General features: G+C 33.5%; 1 protein-coding gene across 1 annotated transcript; it reads left to right on the top strand.

Annotated features, from left to right (window-relative positions):
* Nucleotides 1–10,148: 10,148 nt before the first annotated feature.
* LOC137822852 (senescence-specific cysteine protease SAG39) lies at nt 10,149–11,558 on the top strand. The gene is made up of 2 exons (XM_068627863.2): nt 10,149–10,675; nt 10,823–11,558. The coding sequence occupies exons 1-2, from the start codon at nt 10,237–10,239 to the stop codon at nt 11,410–11,412; spliced, it is 1,029 nt and encodes a 342-aa protein (XP_068483964.2). The 5' UTR covers nt 10,149–10,236; the 3' UTR covers nt 11,413–11,558.
* The last annotated feature ends 5,447 nt before the right edge of the window (nt 11,559–17,005 follow it).

The raw sequence follows: 17,005 nt of genomic DNA, 5'->3' as shown, positions 1-17,005 counted from the left end.
ATTTATTCTATTTCTTATATTTTTATTCAGGCTAAAACAAAATATTATTCTACATTTTGAGATTGACTATGCTCTTAGTTGCATATGTGATGGTTTGGCTAGTGAGGATGGTCCTCCATCACTTTTGGATTTCACTCAACCCTTGTATCTATGGATCGCTTTGATTGTTTTGGCCATAATACGCTCAGAGTATGTAGAAGTACTTAACATTATGAGTATTTTTCATCTTTGGCTCAATTCGCTAAGCCATTCTTCATGCGTGGGAGGATTGACACTTTTTTCTTTTATCCTTGTTTGCTTGTTTTTTTTGCAAGATTTCTACAACATTTCCTGTTTTATTTTTTGTCTGTAGATGCAACTCGAGTTGGAGAGCTTTTAGCATGTTTTTCACTTGTTTTTACACATTTTATACACAAATTACATGCTTATTGATATATGATTTTTACTACAATTTGATCTTTATGAACTATCCCAACTTAACTCACAACAAGAAAATTTGGTATTACATACAACACTATGTCGTATGTAAGAGACCAAATCCACATGTAAAACATAGTTACATATGAAAAAAATTTGTATGTAAAACTGTCGTAGGTAACTGTTACATATGAATTCAAAATCCATATGTAATTATTTGTTAGATTTACAAACAAATATTTCTGTATATAATTACACCAGACGGTTACATATGGAAATATTCGTATGTAATTAATATTGTATTACATACCAAAAAATTCGTATGTAACTATGTGGTAAAATTATATACAGAAGATTCGGTATTTAATGCAATTTTTTTTTTGCAAAGTTGGAGATATTGGAATTTTTTTCAGACCTGGATATGTTCAAAAGATTTCATACTTGGACATATATTCATCAACTTTTAGACCCGAACATATATTCAAAAGTATGATAAAATACTATTTCCAAATGTTCAAAATATCCAAATGTAACTCATTCAAAACAAAGAAAACATATAGTAAAATTAAATTCAAGTTAGTACAAAGTTTTTAACAAACTACTAATTATTATAATCTTCGGCAGGTGAATTATGTTGTTGATCATGATTATTGGCATCTCATATTGTCAGGTTTAGCGTCCCATGCGGAGCAAAAACAAATGAATTACAAAGAAGAAGAAAACTAAGAAAACCCTGTGAAGCTTCCCTCTTTCTCGTTGAGGCTGGTGTATTTTTATAGGTTTTTCTGCTCCAAGGATCTTGGAAAAATATTATGGTTTAAATTTTGATAATAGTTTCTCAGTTGTAACTTCTAGAATTCTTGGATTTTGCTTCCTTGTATTTTGCAGAAGATTTGCTTCCAATTCTATTTTTGAGATATTGTAGATTTTATTTTGTCATTCTTCTCTTGAGATTTTGTTTTCTATATTGATTCAACGAAGCAACTTGGACTTTTGCATATTTGGCCTCCAGACTGTCCAATTTAAAAAAAGCACAAAACTATCACAAAAAATAGTTAAGGCCCAAATAAAGCCAATTATATGAACCTTAATTAAAATAATGGATTTAGATATTATTAAATTCCAATAATTTATGATTAAAGTTAATAAGTGTGAATAAAATTATGTTCATTAGTTAACATAATAGATCAAAGGAGTATTGTTATTGTTATTTGGAGTTTTTAGTGTTTGTACCTAATGTGAGTTGATTTTAGATGGTTTCATTTTATGGTGACACTTTTACTTAGAGTTGGGATTTTAGCAATTATGGTGAAACCTAAGGAAGATTCCCACTGGACACGAACTTAACCAAATGGTTAAGTAAGTGTGAAGGTTCACTTCACAAAGACAAAGAAGAAAATCAATACAAAGTGATAGATGGAATGCAATGTAGAATGGAAATAGCAATAAGGTAAACATCAATGGTGGTCATGGCCGAACCAAATGATGAACCATAAGCATTTAGCAAAAGCAAAACAACGACACATATGAAATGGAAATGAATTGAAAAGAGTGGAAGAAGAGTAGCTTATGAAGTGGTTTTGAGAGGGATTCACGCCACTTGGGGTGTGGTAGCCACCAAGATGAGTGAAGGGCCGCCACTTGAGAATCTCACACCACTCAAATAAGACCTAGCTAAGAGGATTCAAACCTCACACACTTCTCACATAACTTGTGCAAAGTAACTTTTCTCTTCAAAATTAACATGTGAAATACAATGCGAAGGGCATCCTATTTATAGGTGAAGGAGTCCTGGAGAACAAGAATGAAGGGTAGGATGGAAATGACCACATAAAGGTGCGGCTAGGTCATTAACCAAGTCAATGCCGCACCTATAAGTTACATATTCTAAAAGGTAGGTCAAAATCCTCCTTAAAAGGCCATGTGATAAGCACATTCCCCCTATTATGCTAAAGACACTTTATTCTACTGAAATTAGAAATAATGACACCAACTGAGGCTCTACACCCAAGACATGTGCTCTACTCCTCGTGATCCCCTGGGGCAAGCTAGGTGTTGAGGTAGTGGTTGGAGAATCTTGACCTAGCCCTGTGTCTTGAGTCATGCTCCTAGTCATCCTCCTAGGAGGTTGGGCTTGGTCAGTAAGTTCACTCTCTTCCAGGTCCTCATCAGTACCTCATGAAGGTTCCAAAACTTTTGCTCTTCATGTTTTATTACAAGCAAGTCTTCACAAGGTGTTTGAACAAAGTCTGGTTTAGCTATAGAAAAAATATTTTCTTTATTAAACTCCTTATAAAATAGTTCTAAGGTAATAGACTCAATGCTAATGTCTATATCAGTTCCAGATAAAAATTATCTTTAAGTTATGTTTCGTCTTCAGATTAAAAAATGGGAGACTCAAAATTTTCTAATTCATGGAAAGAAGATTGAGTATCAATGAAACTTTTATCATCATGAACTATTGAAAAGAATTTTTCAGTGAAAGAACTTTCGAAAATTTGGTGCTCCTAACCATGATCCTAAAAGTTCAAAGGATACATAATTTTGGATGTTGTGGAAAAAGAAGTTTGTTTTGTTGATTGTTGATGTTCTTGGGTAATATTTTTCTTTAAAAGAATGTGATCCTCTTTTACTTGGGCTGGTGTGAGAGGACATTTTATTGGATTGATAATCATTAATAGCTTTATGATTAGGTAGCCATGGGTTGCCAAGTAAAAGATATCCAACATCCATTGGGATAATATCACATAAAATGGTTTCTGTATAAAAGAGCTTAAGGTTATTGGAATATTTACTGTGTTACTCAACAATACCACCATCCTCATTAATCCATTGTAGCTTATAAGGTGTTGGGTGATGTATGATAGGAATATTTAACTTGAGGACCACTCTTTCACTACAACAGTTAGAATGTGACTCACTAACATGTTTTATCAAAAACGTTACATCTTGTGTAGAATAGATTTTCCTGTTGTGACTGTTCCATATTTGTAGAATGGTTATCAAGTAGTTTTCTTACCATTACACATTTTCCTTGAGAAAAATAATATTTTTTCTATGAAAGTAGGAGAAATAAAAAGAGTTTTTAAACTTTTTGCTGGATATGTAGATATAAGAGGATCAACAAAAGAAAATTTCTTTTCGCTATTATCATTTATTATGTTATGACCACTCATTGTTGAATATAAAATAGCAATTGTTTTCACAAAGATTTTCGAAAATCAACTTGAGTGATATAAAGAAATTTTAAAAAAATATGTTTGTGTAAGTTTTGTGAAGTAAATCAAGGATTCAAGTGTAAGTTTTCTCTGAGTTCACTCCCAAGAAAGTGCGGTAAGTCACATTGGACTACTTAAGTATAAAAAATTTCCTTGGTAGAACTTACCCCAGATAGTTCTGAACATAAGTTCCCTCAAAGAACTTCAAAACAATTTTAGAAACAAGAGTGAGTGTGTGACTGAAAAGAAAGGTCTACTAAGCACAAGAAAAAGTAAAACCCTAAAGTACCACAGGTAAAACCAAAGAAAATAAGAAAGGAATAAGATGGAAAAAGACAACAAAAGAATAAATGCAAATGTAATGCTAGCCGAGTCCTATTGTGATAGTGCAATGAACATTGATAGCTCACTAAGACACTATCACTCTAATGCACGCAAAAGTCTTAACAAGTTTATTGCAATTTACGTTTTAGAATTTTCCAAATAAATAAAAACAAAGGCAATTACACAAGAAAAATTAAAGTACACAAAAATCTATGATACTAAAAAAATTACAAAGTTTGATTATGAGGTGTTTGGTGAAAGCTGTAAAAGTGTTTGAATTGCTTCTTGAAGTGAATTAGTTCGAATTTGCTTCTCTTTGAGTCCTCTTTTTCCTCTTGATAGAGAGTCTTTAAGACCAAATTATAACACAAAAAATTGTTGAGCCAAATTACCTCTTGATGTACCACTTCAAGCACCACAACCTCACCAAGTTGTGTAACAAAAGAAGCCAAAGAACAAAGCAAGAAAAGATAAAAATTTGGAAAACTAAACTCAAAGGAAATAATGTGTGACAAACAAGAATGGATAGTCAAGAAAAGACAATAAAAAAAATTAAAGCAACCAAGAAAAAGAAGCATAAGCAAAAGGACCTAAGAAATGCTCTAGAAAAGATTACAAACAAAATTTCTAGAGGGCACTAGCACAAACTGTTCCACAATTTATATGATTTTTTTCACAATGCTTTTGAATATGAAATTTTTATGGTATATTCTACACTCAATAAGGAACAATATGCAATAACTTTTGATATAGCAAAAGCGTTCCAACTTTTGTAATTTTTTTTTTGTAGTTGAGATTAGGACGTGCCGTTTTACTGGATGTTGTATACATGTTAAGGGTCATACATAAAAATTAATTTTTTTGATGTAGAATAAGATCAAAATTAATTTTGGAAACAAAGTAAAAATCACACTATTCTGGAAACAAAAACAGAAACCTTAAGGAAGCAATGAACAAAGGAACAAAACTAAGACAACAAGTAGAAATTGATTAAAGAAAATCACTAATGAACTAGTAGCAAGTTAAAAGACTCAAGAATAGGTAAACACCGAAAAACACTAAAGCACAAAATCAGAAAACTCAAAAGGACTTTAAGCAAGCACTAGGTATGCTTGAACAAAAACTAACAAACACTAAGCATGCAACAATAATACTTGACCGAATTAAGCAAAATTAAGAAAGAAGTGAACGTGAAACTGAACATACAAAGAGGAGAAACACTAAACAAGATTTCAATGCACACATACATGGATTATCTTGTAGAAAAACAACAAAGAATCAAGCATGATTAAAGGAAAAGCTGAAAAACACATTTTTACAAGGTTTTGTTCAGAAAACTATAGGTAACCTAAAGAAACAAAATGCACCGAACAAATCATGATTTAAACTGATTAAACTGTTGGAATGTGTGGCCAAAACAAAAGGGGAGGGGAAAATTGTTTTCACAAGATTTTCGCAAAGATTGGAAGTAGAGTGAAAAGTTATGAAAAATCAACCAATTGTTTTTCTGTTCAGCTGGATAAAATTTTAATCTAACAGTTTTTTATAAAAAATCAACCATTTTTTTCGAAACAACAAGTTGTTTATACCAGCAAACAAGGAACAAATTTCAAAATAGTGTATAAGAGAAGGGATAGAGAGATTCACAAAAAGATATTTATACTGGTTCACTCTTAACCAAGAGCTACATCCAATCCTCAACTAGCCATTGAGAATTCACTAAGCAATCAAAGCAAGATTACAAAACACACACCAAGAGTGTTGATCTTAAACCCCTCAAAAACACAGAAGCTCCTTGGAAACACCACAGTTTTCAGAAACCCTTTCTGAAATTTCCTTACACAGATTTACAATGTTCAAAAGAAGGAAATAGAAAGCAGTAGTACAAAAGAATAGAAAACCCAATTCCTATTTCACACACAAGTGATGATCCAAAAGCTCTTAATTCTCTTGAAAATGTTTTTAATGAGCTTTCTTTCTTAGGTACTTGAAAAATCATAAAACAGTCTTTATATAGACTCAAAGAAGTGGTTAGAATGTTAGATCATTAATCAAAAGTAGTTGGAAAAATTTAAAAGAAGTTTAGAATTCTTAACAAAATTCTATTAGAAAAACAAAAGATTGTTTTACAAAACAAGTTATTGAAATTATTTTTTTGTTAAGAATTTCATATAAAACAACTAATTACTTTATCGAAATAACCGGTTGTTTCAGTTTGACAGAAAAGACAAAATAAAGCAAGGCTTTTTCAAAACCTTTTGAAAACCACTAAGTGTTAAACAACCAGTTGTTTCGTCAAATCAACTGGATAAAAAAATTATTATAGTCTCAAAACCATTGAGTAATAGCTTTTTCAATAGATTGATTTGAAAAACAACTAACTAAAATTTTACAGCTTTTTAGAAAAAATTGCTTTTAAAAGAGATAAAGAATCAAGTGAGCTTAGATAAATACAAGGTGTGAATTAACAATTAAAAAGCTACTAAACAACACAAAACAACATAACAACAGGTTCTTCAAGTCTTCAAAACAGATTTTGAAGCATCAAAACACCTTGTTCAACATAAACTTGAAAACAAAGAGATTAAACGGTGGAATGAGACCTAAAACAATAATTAAACGAATTGAAATGAAGAAAAAGATGCAAACAATGCAAAACCGTAAACAACCTAAGAGCTTATGTACCAGACAACAAGACAAATTGTTTGATGAGTGTTTGAGAGAAAACAAATGGAGAAAACTTGATTTTAAACGGTGGAAAAAAATTACAAGTGATGAATAAGGAATATAAATGGTGGAAACAAAGTTTATGGAAGAAAAAGCAAGAAACGAGTAAGCACTGTGAAGAACAGACTTGATAGAAAAAAAAATTATGAAATAATACTTAGCTAAGTCGTGGGATCTTTGGTGTGGTCTGATCCTCCTGATGTCGTCCAAGCTTGTGGTTGATGGATTGATGATAAATGTCATATTTTAGTCATATTTCATATTAAAATACAAGTACTTATTGATCTTAATTGATAAAATAACTATAAAGTGTTTGATGTGTATGAGGTTCAAGAAGACCAAAAGGTTAAGTTAGCTTCCCTAGAATTTTTAAATTAAGACATGCAGTGGTGGCATCAAACTGTAATGGACATTGGGTTAAACAAGAGACCAGCGGTGGTCTCTTGGAACAATTTAAAGTTATGCATGCGCGCAGAGTTTGTTCCTCCTTATTATAGGAAGGAACTCTTGTTGAAGCTCCAACGACTTCATCAAGGACCTAAGACGGTAGATGAATATTTCAAAGACTAAGAAACTACTTTGACCAAAATTAATATGCCTGATAGTGATGAGTCAAAGATAACTACATTTGTGAGTGGTTTAAGGAGAGAAATTCAAGATATTGTAGAACTATATGAGTACTTTTTTCACCTAGCATCAAGGTGGAATCACAACTTTTGAAGAGAAAAAATTTCAAAAATACTCATATTGATGGTTTCTACAAATCTTCATGGAATGATAAAAACAAAATTTCTACAAAATTTTTTCCTTCCAATTGTTCAAAAGAAACCATTTCTAACCAGAGTTTCTAAAGACAAAGCTTCCACATCTACCCCTAAGTCACCCACCAAAACCTCAAATACAAAATGTTTTAAATGTTTATGTTTTGGGCACATAGTTACAAATTGGCCAACATAAGAACTATGTGATGGTTAAAGGGGGGGGGGTTGTAGTGAGGGACCATAGGTCCCAATCCTTAAGGTCTAGCTCCCCTACCTCTTCAAGAAGCCAAAGTGAGGATGATTATGAATTACCTTGTGAAGGTGATTTGTTAGTAGTAAGGCTCATGCTTGGCCAAACTAAAAAACCTTTCGATGAAAGTCAAAGGGAAAATATTTTTCATACAAGATGTCTTATTAATAACAAATTATGTTCACTAATTGTAAATGGGGGTAGTTGCACAAATGTGGCAAGTACAAGAGTGGTGGATAAACTTGAATTAACCACTATTTCTCATACAAAGTCCTACAAATTACAATGGCTTAGTGAAGAGGGAGAAATCATTCTCAATAAACAAATCCTCATAGCTTTCTCCATTGGAAAATATAAAGATGAGGTCTTGTGTGATGTTGTTCCAATGGAAGCAATCCACATTCTATTAGGAAGGCCGTGACAATTTGATAGAAAAAATTTACATGATGGCCTTACTAATAAAATATCTTTTACCTTCCAAGGCCATAAGGTCATATTAAAATCTCTTTCTACAAAGGAAGTGAATGAAGACCAAGTTAAAATGAAAAAAAATAGAAAAAATGAAAAAAAAAAAGTTTTAAGAAAGGCCTTCTCATATCCTCCAAAGAGGTCAAAAAGGTAATGCTAGCTCGCAAGGCTATCTTCATAGCCTATCCTAAGAAAAACCTAAAGATTGAGTCGACAGTAGATAGTTCTAAATGTTTAAATTCTTTGATAAAAGAGTTTCAGGATGTGTTCCAAGAGCCTCCTAAAGGATTGCCTCCTTTAAGGGGCATTGAGCATCAAATTGATTTCATTCCTGGGACTTTTTACAAAATAGACCTGCATATAAAACCAATCCATTTGAGGCCAAAGAAATTCAAAAACAAGTTGAGGAGTTAATAGCCAAGTGGTGGGTCCAAGATAGCATGAGTCCTTATGCTATGCCTGTCCTTCTTGTCCCTAAAAAGGATGGGAGTTGGAAGATGTGTACAAATTATCACGCCATAAATAACATAGCCATCAAGTATAGACATCCCATCCCTAGATTGGATGACTAGTTAGATGAGTTACATGACTCTCAAGTCTTCACCAAAATTGATATTAAAAATGGATACAAAGACTAAATTGGGACTAAGGAAACTAACTATGGAATGAGTACCAATGTTTTATTTTACATAACAAACAAATTTTCAGTGTGGATTAGGATGTTATAAAATGTTTAATGTTGACTCATCGCTGATGTGGATGTTATAATATTATGGGTTACATATATTTTTTGTCCATGTACTATAACAAGAAATTGGTTTTCGTTTCTAATCCAAACTTTAGACCTCTTGGGTACTTGTAGTAAGGAAACTATTGGAATTGGTCCTTACAAGTTTTTTCTGGTTAAGTAACAAACGAATTTTCAGCGTTGACTGTATTATAATATTATAACATCCATGTCAGCGACAAGTCAATATGAAATATTTTAGCATCCTAATCCATACTGAAAATTCGTTTGCCATGTAAAAAAATTCTAACAATAAGTCATTACAATAATTTCATTAATATAAGTACCCAAAAAATCTAAAATTTGGACTAGGAATAAAAATCAATTTCACGTGAAAATACATGAATGAAAAACATATTTAACTATAATATTATAATACAGTTCATACTAGAAATTCATTTGTCACGTAAAAACACTGGTAAGAATAATTCCAATATTTTCTTAAAGGTTTAAAATTTAACCTAAAGAAGAAAACCAATTTGACATAAAATTACGAATAATATATTTAATCCTTAATATATTTAAGATGCTTACTTTTACTAACCTACTATCGACGAATTTCTTCTACGGTACGGAATAATTATTGTCGGGCATAAGTAGGTTAAACTAATTATACTTCAACAAAATGATAGTTTTTAAATATTATTAGAAAATAACTAACTTTTTAATTAAATTAAAACTTAAAAGTCAGTTAATTTTTGTTATATTTAAATGAGTAGAGATATATTAACAAATAATATATATTACTTATATAGCCAGTTTCACAACCATTTATCTAACTATTTATCAAAATATCATTAATTAATTCAAATATTATTATCGTTATTATATTATAATAAAATAGTTGGGAATTGAATGTATTTTGAAAAGAAAGGTATCCAACTATGTATTTTCCTATTAATATACACTGATTGAATTATATTTTGTCCTTTTCGATCATATTATTGAGACACATTCGGTCTCTAGAATGATTACCACGTGTGGTGGTCTCAGTCTAATTCAATTGGACTGAAAAAGGATCTCTCTTTGAAAGCAATATGTGTTGAAAAACTGATCACTCAACAATGTTACACCTTAGTGCGATATCTGAGTCCAAGTGAAAGCACAACTTGTGCTAACAACTGTTTCGTGCACTATGATAAGCAACAGTCGAAGAGCCCCTCACCACTATAAATTACCTGTAATCGCCATTGCCTTTGCTCCAAACTAAACCAATTTTCTTTGTCTGTATAACAAAGAATACTTCAACAACCCTACGCTAAACCCAATAGCTTTCATTACAAAATGAGATCATTTAGCCAAAACAACCATGTTTTAGTTCCGTTCCTTGTTTTCACTGTGTGGACATGCCACGTAATGTCTCGCAGGTTGCCTGAGGCAACCTCAGCAGAGAGACATGAGAAGTGGATGGCACAGTATGGTAAGGTTTACAAAGATGCTTCTGAGAAAGAAAACCGTTTCCAAATATTCAAGAACAATGTGCAGTTCATTGAATCATTCAATGCAGCTGGGGACAAATCTTTCAACCTTAGCATTAACCAATTTGCTGACCTACATAATGAAGAATTTAAGACATTACTAATTAATGGTCGGATGAATGAACATAGGGTAGGGACAGTAACAGAAACATTGTTTAGGTATGACAATATAACCAAGGTTCCTGCTAGCATGGACTGGAGGAAAAGAGGTGCAGTTACTCCAATCAAGAACCAAGGCAGCTGTGGTATATATTTATATACCGTACAATATATATATTTCCTTCTGCTTATATAACTTTGTCATTCTGCTTTCATGCTCCAGCCTTTCAAGCAATTCCTTTTGTTTCATTAAATTCTGTGGTGATATCAACTTTGTTTTGTTTGTAAAACAGGTAGTTGCTGGGCATTTGCAACTGTGGCTACAATCGAGGGTCTCCACCAAATGACTACAGGTGAGTTGGTGTCCCTATCAGAACAAGAACTGGTGGATTGTGTTAAAGGAAAGAGTGAAGGATGCAATGGTGGTTATATGGAAGATGCGTTTGAATTTATTGCGAAGAAAGGAGGATTAGCAAGTGAAGAATACTACCCCTACAGGGATAACAATAAGACTTGTAAAGTTAAGAAGGAAGGCCATGGTGTGGCTGAGATTAAAGGGTACGAGAAAGTTGCTGCTAACAGTGAAAAAGCACTTCTGAAAGCCGTTTCACAGCAACCAGTGTCAGTTTATATTGACGGTGGAGCACGTGCTTTCCAATTCTACTCAAGTGGGATATTTAAAGGAAACTGCGGAACTGATCTAAACCATGCTGTTGCAGTAATTGGTTATGGTAAAGCTCGTGGTGGTAGTAAGTATTGGATAGTGAAGAATTCATGGAGCACAGAATGGGGTGAGAAAGGGTATGCAAAGATGAAGAGAGATATACGTGCCAAGGAAGGTTTATGTGGAATTGCTATGAATGCTGCTTATCCAATTGCTTGAGTACTTCTATGAATCCATATATAGAAATCTTATTATATGCATGCATCTACGTATTGTTCCTTTTAAGTTCCTTGTTTTGTTTCCTGTGTTGTGTTGTCTGTGTAATGGTTTAGTTTCTCCCAAATAATGAAATATTAGTTTGATAACTAGCAACATGTTCTTTTATTGTTGTTTAGTATATTAATTTATAAAAGTTATTGTGAACTACCAATGTGTTTAATTTCGGAATATTCATACTTTAACAATTAATTATATATATATATATATATATATATATTTTTTTTAAATTAAACTATTAAAATATTATTTTCTAATCAAAATAAAGTTGTTCAATAGATATTTATTCGATAAAAGATGTCTAAATAGAATTTTTTTTCATAAGTTTTATTGATAAGAAGATTTGTGTATTCGAATAAAAAATTATGTCACAAGAGTTTGTATCATATGTAATGATTATTCCCAACTCAAATAGAATTCTATGTGTACTTGTATAAACAAAGTGGTCCTAAATAGTACATGAGATTGACTTTTTTTTTTATCAGCAAAAAAAACGAATGAATAAATAAGAGGTATTTTAGGGATCCTTCAACTATTATACAACAGACCTACCTTAAGCTCATTCCCTCTACCTCACAAAACTAAAATACATTAATCCTTACAATTGATACTGACAACTTTTACTCATGATATAGATCTCCTAGAACTGTTATCCACACACATCCCAAAATCTGATTAATACTTTCCTTGACACCACTCATCCTGAAAATTAAAACAAAAAAATTTGGCTCCCTATGATCCGTCGATATCATCCTTATCCACTCATAGCACTTTTTACCACACAAGCCAGACAACTCTACATGCACAAAAAAAATGAGACGTCGTTTCCTCTTTCTCCCCGCACATACAACAAATATTGGTAGTCATACATATCCCCCCCTCCTTACCAGATTTGCTTTAGACGCTATTTTGTCTTCCAGAACCCTCCATGTTGTGAGATGTGAAGATGGTTGTGCCTTTAACCTCCAGAAACTTACAAACAAATCTCTCTCAGCCCCCTAAGCATCTTCTTTAAAAATTTTGTATGTAGATTTAACTGTGAACACTATTGTCTCTTTGTCTTTCAAAAACCAAGAGTCCTCCTTATCCACCCTTACCCTCTGCTCCCCTAGAAGTTGCATCAGTTGTTGTTCCTGATTCCGTTCCCATTCAAAGAAGTTCCTTCTCCATTCGATCTTCCAAGTCCGCCCTAAAATTTTTGACCTCTCCCCTGCATGCCATATAGAAGAGTCCTTGATAGAACAAATGGTGAAAAGTCTCGGAAATAAGTTTTTGAGAGTCGTATTGCCCACCAATTTATCCTCCCACATGAGATTGGTTGTAACTATTGATGTTGGTGTCGATCGTTCGGTAGTACTCCTTTTTATTCCAATTCTTTTGTTCCTTCACTCCTTTAGTCTTCAACACTTCTTCTCCTTAGCTCCTTAATGCTCGGACGGGAGTAAATCTGCAGAAGGTTTTTCGATGATCAAGTAAGTACTCTATATTGAGAGTGTATATTGTAAAACTGATAAAAATGTATCTTACTCATTTGTTGAAGGCTTAATTATAGTATTTGGTAATGGACTTATTTGATTGATGGGTCATATCTAACATATATCTTGAATAAATCAATGTTAGCTGATTTCTCGAGGTGTCACCCGGATTTATAGGAAGGTATATCTGGAGCATATCTTCAATAAATTAGTGTAGCTGATTTCTCGGAGTGTCACTCACATTTGGTGCGGTGTTGGTTCGGATTTATAAGATGTTTCCTTATTTATCATTTATGGTCAATTTATTCTTTGAAGCGGTTGATCAGTCAGTTAATGAGGCGCGAATGACGTGGTTCACTCAGTCCTGATTGGTACAATATGATTGTATTTTTCTTTTATTGATAATTAAAGAATAAATAAATAGGAGTACTTTGAAATATTTGAAGCTTACAATATAAAAATTCTCTCCATCGCATGTTTCAGGAGAAAAATTTAACTCATATAAACCTACTAAAACCTAGAATGGATCCTTAGTCAACCTTTACAAAACATAATGCATATTGTGTATAAAATTGTATGCTTATATCGTTGTGCGAAAGGAGATTCTTTAGCATAGGTCAAATTGCCAAATTGCTACCAGAAGTTGAAAAATGTAGTAGGGATTAGTTTTACTGAAGTTTAGTGTAGCCATTAATTAAACTTATAATTCACAATTTCATTTATATTTAACATTTTTTTATAGATATGTAGCTTTAGATTTAAAAACTTATAATTTTTAATGGTCATATCTCCACCACAAAAAGAATTATTTAAGATAAAAAAAATTCAATTAAATATAATATATATCTATTCAGAGACTATTTGAAACTTTTTGAATTATTAATCTTCAAATCACATTTTTATTATCATGAAATAAGTTTTTAATTAGTCATTTAATTAGTTTTCAAAATCAACAAAAAAATTTAATTACTTTAAATTTAGTCTCTTTAAGAATTTTAAACACATTAATATATAAACATTTTTTATTTTGTTGAAACAAAGTAACTAGACCCAACTAAAAATATCTCATATTTGAAGGAGTGACTTATATTGTATTATGAAAAATAAAAAAAATAGTTCTTTACAACTTATTTTATTAATATAAATAATGCAATGTATATTTATGACAAGATGTGTGGGACAAGGTGGAGCATTGATAAAAGAACGAGAAATGGTTTAAAGCTTTGAAAGAAGTCCTAGTGATTGTTTTGTAAAAGAATGAAATATCAATTTGTTATTAGGAATATAAAATCCCGTTTTTCTTTATTTATTTTACTAATTTGATAAGGTTCCAGATTAAAATTATAAACTTATTTTATAATAGAAATTATAATAAATGATAAATAAGTCTTTCATAATTTTTTTTAATTTATTCTATTATTTTTTATTATAGGATTATTAGGAATATATATGATTAATCTGGATAGATTAATTAATCTACAATGGTCTTTGTTCCTGCCGGTTGACCGGGATCGTCTTTGCACGTGGCTTGTCCTCGCGAGCTAGGGCACCTTCGTCCTGCTCCGTCTGTGAGTACCTGAAAGAAGTGAACAAAGGGGCGCCCTCGCGGCCGTTTGCACTCCGATAATCAAGTCAGATAGCGAGAAACACCAAAGTGACTGGAAACTGTATGATAATCTCAATGACTGAAACTGTGTGGCTAAAACTGTGCTGCCCTAATTGCCTTGTGCTCCCTGCGGGGTGCTGCGAAGACAACTAGGGTTTTTGCTCTGTGTGACTTATGAGAACTAGGTTAAAACTCGTGTAGCTGTGAAAACGTACCTTACTAGGGTTCTTCGTGCCCTTTATATAGGTGAAAACTAGGGTTTACCTTTACGCTGCTGCTATTATCTAGGGTTCCTTGGAGAAGGTCCTTGCGCCGCTATCCCTAGGATCTGAGCGTATCAGGCACATGGACTTCCCTTATCTGGAGTGCAATGATTAACCTTGTGGCCGCTTGGGTTCTAACTTGAGCGCCGTATCTCTCGCGCCATCATACTTCGTGTGTGCCCTAATTAACCACGTGTCATGCATGCAGCCTTCCTTGGAGATCTTTAATGAGCACGTGGGCATTGTCACGACCCCTTTGACTTGATCGTTTATTCTGTGCGGAGGGTCCCACAGCGCCGCCACCCAACTTAGGGTTATTCCATCGTGTGGGCCCTCTTCTCTGCGAAATGCTTCTGTCACGCGGGTTGACTCTTCGGGCGATGTCTTACTTGGGCGACGTCTCGCTTTGGGCGACGTCTTGCTTAGGCGATGTCCTTCTCTTGGGCGATGACTCATCTTGGCGGTGACACATCTCGGCGATAACTGATTATGTATACTGCAGAACGCCGCTTCTACATACGGCGACTATGTTGACTTCTTGACCACCTACCTTTCTCTTGTCCACGTCATCACACCCGATGACCTGGTCGGTACAGTCTTTATTTTATTTGATAAAGACAAGTATACCTAATTTATTAAATTAAACATATAAATTATGCATTTAAGAAATTCTTGTCAAGAAATATAAAATATTTTATTAGATTTGAGATTTTCATAATAATTAACAAGATATTTATCATACTGTGATTAGGGACAAATAATATCTTAAAGAGTCATTTGAAAGATTATTGAATTTATTTAAATTTTAGTAGTACACTATAAGAATACCTGAGTGTCATATGACTAATGGAAATTCTTAGAATCGATTAACACAACTCTAAATGGACATAAGGAAAACTGTGAAGATGTAAATGAGGATCAGGCCAATCCTAGGTCAAAAGTAGGAGAAGTTACGGTCTGGTCGTCGTTTCATGGAACACGTGAAGAGGATGAGATATTGTCAAATTGATGCTAGCATGAAGTTGGAGAAGTTAGGGCCCGAGTTTGGGCTAGACAGTCTCAAAATGATAAGTGAGAGTTAGGGTTTGATCCTCTCTAAGCTCTTGCTGGTTGAGTGACTTAGTGTTGTTGAAGATAGGAGCTTTGATGTTTCAAATTCAAGATGAAGCTTGAAACCTTGCTGCTTTTGGTTTGAATGTAGTTTAGAGTGTTTAGAATTTATGTAAGATCAGTCTTGATTCCTACACAAAGCTTGTTTTAATCTGTTTTAAAGAACTAAGGGTTTTTCCATGTAAAGGGAAAAATAACCGATTAAAGTTTCGAGACAACCGGTTGTTTGTCACTTAATTGGCAAATGAGTTTTTGAAACTGTTTTTTGAATCAGTTGTGTAACTGCTGAAACCATTCAACCGGTTAAATCGTGGTTTCAACCAATTAAATGTGAGTTTTCATAACAGTATTTTGAAAACCTGTTTTAACTGATTGAGTTGTTCAAATATGCCTTTAACGGTAGCTTTTCAAAGGTTATAAATATAGCCTTCCTTCAAATGTTTGAAAGATGAAAAAGAGAGAAGTTTTATACTCTGATTTGAGATCGATTTGAGAGATTACCAACTCTTTGTGAAAAGAAGTTTTTCCAAGTTTAGCAAGATTGCTTTTGAGCTTTGCTGTGATTCAAGAACTGATCATAGGGTTTCTGGTCTTTTGTAATCCAGGTGTTTTCTACCCTTTCTTAGTTTCTTGTAATTGTTCAAATTACATTCTGTACCGATCAGTCTTCGGACGTCCATGATTGCTAGTAGGCGTGGGGCCACGTAAGCTGGGTCCCACGTGCGGCATGGGCCAGTGCCTTGCAGACGGCACACCCAGGATGTTGAAGAGTGGTCGGGCGTCGGTCGCGTAAGTTGGGTCCCACAAGCGGTATGCTCATAGTGCCTCGCAAACGGTACGCCCAGAGGGTCGAGGAGTGTTTAGGCATCAGTCATCAGGATGTGCAGACATGTCCTCGGACATCGGCGAGTCAAACAACGGAGCTGGGCCACAAGAGGTGGATCCCAGACAACACACCAGTTACCAGTTAGGGAGAAGCCTAGATCACGAGGGGTCCATGCGTGTCGTCTGGATGACGCGTTCAGGCGTAGCACAAGTAAAGAGCCACTAGGAGAGCTAAGGCCCGTGAGGGTTATGTTCCA

Source organism: Phaseolus vulgaris, chromosome 11 (assembly GCF_051622355.1).
Source record: "Phaseolus vulgaris cultivar YP4 chromosome 11, ASM5162235v1, whole genome shotgun sequence".
Taxonomy (NCBI): domain Eukaryota; kingdom Viridiplantae; phylum Streptophyta; class Magnoliopsida; order Fabales; family Fabaceae; genus Phaseolus; species Phaseolus vulgaris.
This window is presented reverse-complemented; position numbering and strand designations above follow the sequence as displayed.

Excerpts from the sequence above, each read along its gene's own strand:
- LOC137822852 (XM_068627863.2), top strand. The coding sequence starts at position 10,237 with ATGAGATCATTTAGCCAAAACAACCATGTTTTAGTTCCGTTCCTTGTT. Across the intron at positions 10,676-10,822 it reads CAAGAACCAAGGCAGCTGTG|GTAGTTGCTGGGCATTTGCA; the intron begins GTATATATTTAT and ends TTTGTAAAACAG.